The following is a 9,277-nucleotide window of genomic DNA, read 5'->3' as shown; positions in this document are numbered from 1 at the left end:
AATCTTTGGCGAATCGCTTGATGGATTTTATTTTTAGATAATATAATCGAACAACAAGGGCAGCCAGCTGACACTTTTGCTTTTGTTGAAAGTATGAAAAACGATAATACAAAAAAGAAAACCAAAAGTGATATGAACAGACTGAATACTTGGTTTCAAACTGAAGGAGAAGAACGAGATATTTTAGAAATTCCTACCACTGAGCTAAATATGTTGCTTGCAAGGTTTTTTATGAACTTGAGAAAGGTAGATGGCTCCGAGTACGAGCCAGACAGTATGGGGAGCATTCTCGCCAGTGTCAACAGATATCTAAAGGACAACGACTACGGAACAAACATCATGACCAGTGATACGTTTAAGCACACCCGTGATGTGGTTGCGACTAAAAGGAAAATATCCAAATCCCACGGAAAAGGCAACAAGAAAAATCGTGCAGATCCATTCACTGGTGAAGAGATCGCAATTTTGAAGCAAAAGGGGCTTCTTGGCAATGGTAAGTAAAGGTCCATAAGTTAAATAGGCTATGTCTTAACATGCATCATTCTGAAAATGGCCCGTGTCATCTTTATAAAATCAGATCTAATAGCTCTTAGCCTACTAGCTAAAGATACTTCAGCGAAGAGGTTTTATAGTTTTGCTAGACCTGTTCGCTGAAGCCAACCCCGTATCGAAAGTCAACCAGACCCGTGACATTTTTATGTCATGCTGTAATTCAATAAATTTGCGTGATCTGGACAAAAACTATTTTAATACAGGTAGTTAGATATATTTGGGACCCTTCAGTCTATATTTTTGAACACAAAATGTTAGATTAATGAAATATTGCCTCAAAGTTTATCAGCGGGTTCACATTTCATAAAACTCGCCGCCATTGCTGCCCTAATTATCACGTGACCAGCGAGAATTTAGGTTCGGATACCTTTGCATGACATTTGGTGACACGTGACCCAAATGCTATTTTTAATTGAAAACATGGCTTTGCAATTATGAATAACGGTGTATTTATTCAATAACAGACATTGTACCAAAAACATGTTGGATTTATATTGTTTTGAGTGATGATTCATGAATTATTTGTTTGTTTTTATATAAAATCATACACTTACTAAAAATAGTGTATGGTCCGTTACTAAAAATAGATGTTAGAATTTCCAAAACATGAAGTCCCGCGAGATCTCATTTGAAAGCAGACTCCATATTGGTAAACATCCTCTACATATTTCTCTAAAAATAGTTGGGTACACAATGTCATTGAAGTTACATTTAAAAACAAAACTTGAATTGGTTCAAAATTGATTTGTTTATCAATTGATATTTTTATTTGACCCAAATTTGATTAAAAAGGGTGATTTTAGTAGGCTTTTATGTCCGGCGCACAAACTGTCAAATTCTGGTAGCCTTTGCAAATAGGATTGACCCATAACTTTACTGTCGCAACGTCAAAATAAAAGCGACATATAAAGTTATGGAAGCCAGAACTATTACTATTAGCCTACATGTTATATTTCTAATGTTCATAGAATGACATATCTGCAGTAGATCTAGATCCAGCTGTTATTCTAGTAACACTGTTTATAAATAAACTATCTACCTGGTCAATGATGAACAATCTGATGAAATCCACAACCACTAAATATCCTACATTATGATTAACACACAATAAAATCAATAAAATGTCTTGTTTACATTAATAGCCGTTCATGTACACTATACATAGACTACCACAGTAAAAGTGACGTCATGAAAACTGTGACGTATCGTTTGAATGTCAATCAATACAACTGTCAATCAGTCATAATTATCAATTTATTGTTGTCAGCATTGGCTATTCTAGAAATTCGTAAAAACCAGCATAAGTTCTTTCGATCTCAATATGAATAATGGCAGATATACAATAGCAGGGTAACTAATTTACTGCCTTCTATCGCATAATACTGTTATAAGATTTATCTTTATTTTTATCAACTTACAGAAACGCCTGAAGCTTTGTCTAACACTATCTGGCTGAACAACATTCTTCACTTTGGTTTACGTGGAAGACAGGAGCATCAAACAATGTTGTGGGGAGATGTAGAGCTACTTACAACTGCATCAGGGAGAGAATACTTAGCTTTTACAGAGAGACTGACTAAAACAAGAAACGGCATCGCTAGTGACCCAAGGGATTTTGTGCCCAAAATGTTCGCACAACCAGGTTTGTGAGTTTATTATGTATAAACCGATGAAATTGGTGTTTTACTTATACATTGTATATCGTATAAATGATATCAAAATCGTAAAAATCGGAATCTATATTAACAATCTTCTAAATAGACAGGACATACACAGCTCATGTTAAAACTTGAAAACAACTCAAAACAAATCAAATTTAATCTAAAATTTCGCAAACATTTTAACTATGAAAAAACTGTGTTTTATATTGATGGTATTGACTTAACTATCTTTGAATGTGCTTTGTAGGAGACAAGGACTGTCCAGTAGAAATGTACAAACGATATGCAGAAAAGCGCCCAGACAAGATGAAGACCCCTGACTCTAGGTTTTATGTTGGGTTGAATCCTAACTACAAGCCAGGAAGTGACATAAGCTGGTTCATGAATTCGGCGATGGGCAAAAACAAGTTAGGAACAATTGCAAAAGTCATGTCAGAGAAAGCCAAACTGCCTGGTAAACATACTTACCACAGTGGGAGGAAAACAACTGTTACAGAGCAACTAAGAAATGAAGTACCACCAATTCATGTTGCCAAGTTGGTTGGACATAAAAATCTACTGTCACTAAACTCTTATAACACCATGTCTATAGAGCAACAGATAACAATGTCTGATAACGCACACGCATTAAACAAAGTAACTGCATCAACATCTACCATTGCCAGAATGGAGGAGCAAGAAATGGCTGATACCGAGTTGGACACCGAGTTGTTAGCCGCATCTCAAGAAATCGAAGGAGCATTAAACAACATTGAACAATTTGAGAAAAGTTGTGAAAATAGTAGTGGCGCACAGGTTCTAGATCTCCCTATAGTTCATCATCCAGATGGAACATTAAGCACATGTATTCGGGATAAAGAAACATCTGGCAGAAAATTTGATCCAAGTCGAATGTTTGTAAATTGTACATTCAATGCTTCAGTACAATTTGTGCTTAAATAGAGACTGAAATTGGACATATTACATAGAAATCGAAAGAAGAAACTATATCTTTCTTTATTTTTATTTTCTGTGATTGCGCATGAAAGAGACGCTTACTTTGAATCAGTTATTTATTTATTTCACTATTATATTGTTTAATACATGAACTGTGGATTAACTATATATTTTATCTGCTTAAACATACATTGAAATATCTATTTTCAAGCAATTAATAAATATATTATAACAATTACTTTATTGCTTGATTTTATTCCAGTCTGAAAAAATGCTGCGGAACATATGCAATAAACAGGTAATTACATTTGGCAAGTGTGCCTTTAGCCCATATTGGCACACTTGGTTCGAATTTGCCCGAGGGCTTTAAATAAGTCACCAAGTGTGCCAATATGGACTAAAGGCACACTTGCCCCATGTAATAACCTCGACATATAATATATATATATATATATATATATATATATATATATATATATATATATATATATATATATATATATATATATATATATATATATATATATATACAGTTTATTTTAGTGACTTGCCAGGAAAAATTACTTAGGAGAAGTTGGCAGACTATTTCAAAACAAATAAGGTTGGAGAGTTATTAAATGATATTGGCAGTGTTTAAGTGACATTTCTATACGTCACAATTTAAATGAAAATAAAGGGACTTAATAAAAAAAATGGTCACGAACACTTAGTGCAGTAGCTGCCATATTGCAAGCCATGTAACTACAACATCACTTAATGTTCATTTATTTCCTCCATTGCAGTGCTCTCCGAGATAATCTCGAAAAGAAGTATCCAGTTGACGCAGAGATAGAGGTTCGTTATAGCAAGTACCAATTATTTGTTTTAATAATATTTACCTTCCTTGCCAAAAGTGGAAAAGATGTTTAATGACAATATTCAATATTATAGTAATACTATGGAAAAAATCGATATAAACAGCTGAGTAAGTGAATTTATGAATATTAAATAATATATTATTATAGCAACAATGTAAAAGATTTTATCAGTTTTTTATAATGATGGTAGAATTATAAGTTACTTTTATCTTATGTAAATGATATATTAGAAATTATCCTCAAAATGGCGGTCAGGGGAGGTTATAATGGCTATGTGAAAAGCATCATATTTCTATGTCTTATCTTATTATAATTGATAAAATAAACAGCATCTAGAGTCAATAATTGGCCGTTAGCTGCATATATTGTCATTTATTATATACCCTATAAATAGTTTTAAAATGCCTTTCCCTGATTGGCTTACAAGCATCTTTTGTAAAAATAGCAGGTCAATATCAGAGTAAATTCATTTTTTCCCCCTAAAATAGATTTTCAGAGTATATTCACCGGGTTTTGTTTTATTTTTTCTAGAAAAAAAACAACAAAAACTGGAAAGCCCATAAAAGACGCGTGCTATGACGTGACGTCATGCCAAGTTTGTTGTTATTATTTTAGAAAAAACGTTGGGCAACTTGCAAATAAAAGTCAAATTAGTCGTTTTTAGGTACAGTCTCTATTTTTAAAAAACATTAAGAAATTAGCGTGCCAATGTACATATCACATCATATTCACTAGCTAAACTGTCCATATTTGTATAATAGTTAACTAGACATGTATAATGACACAGAATAAAACGATAATGCAACATCAAGGTCTTGATATTAACTTGCGTTCAGTGCAATCAATGAAGACACCCCCTCCAAACACACACCCAAACAATTTTTAAAGGTGCTATAGAGCCAAACCCCCTATGGAATATACATTGCCCCATTTTTATTTATTATGCCCCATCTGGTTAACATTTCTTGGTGTGCACTTAAGAATGAAATCCGTATGAAACTAGAATTGCAGTACATGTAAGTAGATTTTTATGACGTTGCTGTTTTCTCGACTTTGTAGCTGTATGATGGAAGTGTGATGGCCAATGTAAATCTCGGACTGTGTGCTGATGATTGTGCCGCCACTGCACAGACAACTGACCTGTTTTCAATCTCAACGGCTGTTGTATCCGAGGTAAAACATACAAACAAAATAAAGAGCCGCGTCATGACAAAACCAACATAATGGGTTTGCGACCAGCATGGATCCAGACCAGCCTGCGCTTCCGCGCAGTCTGATCAGGATCCATGCTGTTCGTTATCAGTTTCTCTACTAGTTATTGGGTTTGTAAGCGAACAGCATGGATCCTGATCAGACTGCGCGGATGCAGTTCACAATATTTTACTTTTAAATACATTTTTTGTTAAATCCTGGAAATTTGCATCAATCTAGAGGCGTACTGCTTTAAACTAACATTTATTAAATATTGAATCTTTGTTTAAGTTTTCATCATTGAGATAAACTTCTGATCCTTAGTAAATATACAAAATTTTATTACATGACAGATGCATTCTGGGCTGTTAACATTCTATCATTCACATCATTTTGTATATGTGAGATTATTTGTTAAATGGTATACCTATTCTTAACAATAATGAAAAATGGTTGCGCTATTTTTATTTTATGAGCAAATGTTAGAACAGACCTGAACTTTTTCTTGTTTATGTTGATTTAGGATATACTATGCTCATCTTTCAGTGAAATATTTTAATCACGAAAATTGGTTATAATTTGTAAAATTCTTACTGAATCTGTCTAATTGGAATAAAACAACGAATAAAACAATATATATGAAGCCACTTTCCCCTATAACGGGTCAAACTCACTGCCAGATTTTTAATGACTATATTCATATTCATATTGCGACCACTTGAAGTGTGTAGGGTTTTAAACATAACATATCCACTTCATGTGAAGTCAAAACATGTTTATTTTATATTTGGTTTAAACATTTTGTATTCCCAAAAGTATATATAATGTACATACAAATAAACAACAAGCAAAATATTATGAGAATGAAAGACAAGTCTTATGGCATTCTTCTCCTTTGACGAACTGTATGGTTTGTCTTAAATAAGTTGATTTTCATATTTAGAAAGTGATTGTATAGCAATTATCAATATTTTCTTACATCAAATTTGAGCATAGTATAACTTTAATCTTAATTGTAAATATGATGCATGCATAAACTATTGATGGACAGGATGCTATTTCTTTATTCGTTTAAAGTTACTTTTCGCATCTTTAGATCAATGAAGGTAGCATTCTGTTTGAGGTAAATGGAGAAACAATTATACCCTCTGGTGCTGCTATCCAAGATATACAAACGGCAGAGATGCTGCAAAATCTTGAGAAGGAGATGACAAAAACACTTGAAGTAACGGAGAAAGAGATGATGGTCACGATCATAACAGTTACAGCTGTGGTAGTTGTCGTCTTGTTTGTACTAGGCCTTGCTGTTGCATGCTATGTAAGTATGTTTGTACTAGGCCTTGTTGTTGCTTGTTATGTAAGTATGTTTGTACTAGGCCTTGCTGTTGCGTGCTATGTAAGTATGTTTGAACTAGGCCTTGCTGTTGCCTGTTATGTAAGTATGTTTGTACTAGGCCTTGCTGTTGCGTGTTATGTAAGTATGTTTGTACTAGGCCTTGCTGTTGCGTGTTATGTAAGTATGTTTGTACTAGGCCTTGCTGTTGCCTGTTATGTAAGTATGTTTGTACTAGGTCTTGCTGTTGCGTGTTATGTAAGTATGTTTTTACTAGGCCTTGATGTTGCTTGTTATGTAAGTATGTTTGTCAACGTAAACTTGGGTTAGGTAATTACCCAAAGTACGGCGCTCTAACACAATTTAGGTCATATGGCGCCGAAACAGGAAAGATTATTTTAGCTGACCTCGGGTGTTTCAAACTGAAAGCAACAGCAGGGATCAAAACCACCTCACCTGCCGGAGCTAAGAGATGCATAGACTCCAGTAATTCAAACCCATTTTCGCCTGATTGAATTCTATACATGCTATGAGACAAAGTAAAATTAAATTGCGCGAATATACATTAATAGATTTAGATATACTGTTTTGATAATGTTAAGTCAATTGTAATGTATTTGAGTGATATCTGTTTTAGTCCTGTTTCTATTTTTTTATGGTAAGATTTGCAAAAGAAGAAAAAAATTGTTTAACTGGAACCATACAGATTATATTTTGTATAGTTGTGCATATCTTTTTATGATTAGGTAAGCTTGTAACTTCATTCCATGACATCATTGTTGTTTGTAAGTTCAAGTCCGTGCAAGGGTTATGGACTTGAACGATATTGCCTTATATTATCTCTCATGAATAGACTCAATAAAAAGCTGGAAAAAGTGTGATCCCTCGGAAGGATTACTCACAACAAAATTACATGGAAATTGAAGACTCGGTTTCATTGAGTCTGTATATGAGTAATAGTGAAAAAGTGCGACACCCCCATATTTTTAAAGGATTGATAATTCCGAGCTAATACAACTTTTCCTTTTAAAAAAAGGGGGCCAAAAAGGGTTTTTATAAAAAAAGAGAAAAAACGGGATTTATTTTAGAAACACAAAAAAAATATAAGAGAGAAATTAATTTGCCCATAAAAAATCTATGTTTTTTAAAGTTTTCCAGTCCCAAGAAAACAAAAATGTATTGGGGGAAAAGGAGGAATTTTATGACGACTTCAAGGTAAAATTAAATGTTTTATTTAAACCCCCTTTCAAAAAAATTTGGGGCCGCGTCACGAAAAAACCCCAACATAGTCCCATTTGGACGCAAATGGACCCCAGACCAGCCTGGGCGGATGCGCAGCCCTGTTTCGGGGATCCATGCGGGTTCGCTATGATTTTTCGCTATTTTATAATGGGGGGTTGGTAAGCAAAACAGCAGGGGACCCCTGATCAGACTGCGGGGATGCGCGGGCGGGTTTCGGGGACCATGCGGTCGCAAAGGCTTTAAATTTGGGTTTTTGTCATGGCAGGGCTCAATTTCAAAAATTTTTTATAAAATAGTGGGGTTAAAGCTTTTTTGGAAAAAGGGGTCGGCGAAAACTGTTTTAAAAGAGGAGGGTTTTCGTTTAGGGTGTTTTTTTGGGCTGATAGAAAAACAAAACCCTTGGAAGTTTATTTAACCATTCGTCTGTTTCCCGGGAAACTTACTAGAATTTAAATGGTGGCTGATTTGGGGCCAGGGAAATTTTTGCCCGTAGGGAAAAAACGGCAGACACACATCTAAAATTTTGTCGAAACTACCGCTCTGTGGGGCGCAAGCCCGAAAATGAAATAATATTGAACTCCTAAAGGAAACTTTGGCAGAAATATTAGACTTTTAAAATTTAAAACCTAAAAAAGGGAAAGGAAACCCCATAAAAAACTGTTTTTAAGTGGTGACTTTGTCGTATTTTCGTGTTTTCGCACTGAGCTCCCGCAGAACAAAAATACGAGATGTAAAAAATCAGCCACAATAAGTACTAGTGTCGTACGGGAAAATAAGGTCATGACCTCAGTAGACCCTCTATTATACTACTGGTAATATCTTTCAAAATTGTAAGTTTAAAAAAATCATGACATGTTTTTTTTTTTTGTTTTTTTGTTTTTTTTTTTTTTTTTTTTTTTTTTTTAAATTAAACATGTTTTCAAATTTCAAAACACGTTAATTTATTGTTTGAAATACTGCATGACGTGATGTATATAATACTTTGATTTGATTCTAGGGAAAAGATAATCCGTCATACATATATCATCTAGAAGGTGGACGTTAAAGAGAGGTGGAGTTAAGTAAAAGAACACCTAGAGGATGAACTCTGAACCCAAAATGCTGATGACGTTTTAAAACCGACATAAAATGAATTTTTATCACTTTTGGAAAATATACTCAAGAATATTTGACCTTCCTATGTTTGATTTGAAATCCGAACTTTCGTTTTTGTCTTTTACGGCATTAAGCCAGTATGATTCTATTTCTCTATACAATATATAAGCACATATCAATATTATATAAGAAAGTTAAAACAATATCACAATAAATTGTGTTTCAAGATGTATGTAAAACATTATTTACCGGCGGATTTTTAAAGTGTTCCTGTTTTCACAATGTTTGTTGTTTTGTACTGCGACATGGAAGTAACATTGTTTATTTTATGATACTAACGTCCTAATCACATTTTCTAAAGTCGCATAATTAGTCTAAATCTAAATTATATACGTTCTCAAAATAAAATA

At 33.9% G+C, this 9,277-nt stretch overlaps 1 protein-coding gene across 1 annotated transcript in view; it reads left to right on the top strand.

The window, feature by feature from the left end:
• The window catches only part of LOC132716902 (uncharacterized), a 26,473-nt gene extending 17,656 nt beyond the window's left edge, over nucleotides 1–8,817 (top strand). Inside the window, exons 10-13 of the mRNA XM_060700236.1 lie at nucleotides 3,932–3,983; nucleotides 5,066–5,179; nucleotides 6,294–6,515; nucleotides 8,770–8,817. Of these exons, the coding sequence (XP_060556219.1) occupies nucleotides 3,932–3,983; nucleotides 5,066–5,179; nucleotides 6,294–6,515; nucleotides 8,770–8,817 (436 nt within the window). The remainder of the gene's footprint in view (nucleotides 1–3,931; nucleotides 3,984–5,065; nucleotides 5,180–6,293; nucleotides 6,516–8,769) is intronic.
• Nucleotides 8,818–9,277: the final 460 nt, after the last annotated feature.

Source organism: Ruditapes philippinarum, unplaced genomic scaffold, assembly GCF_026571515.1.
Source record: "Ruditapes philippinarum isolate M1 unplaced genomic scaffold, ASM2657151v2 ctg7848_1_1_1_1, whole genome shotgun sequence".
Taxonomy (NCBI): Eukaryota; Metazoa; Mollusca; class Bivalvia; order Venerida; family Veneridae; genus Ruditapes; species Ruditapes philippinarum.
The sequence above is the reverse complement of the archived record's forward strand: the minus strand, read 5'-3'. Positions and strand labels throughout refer to the sequence as shown.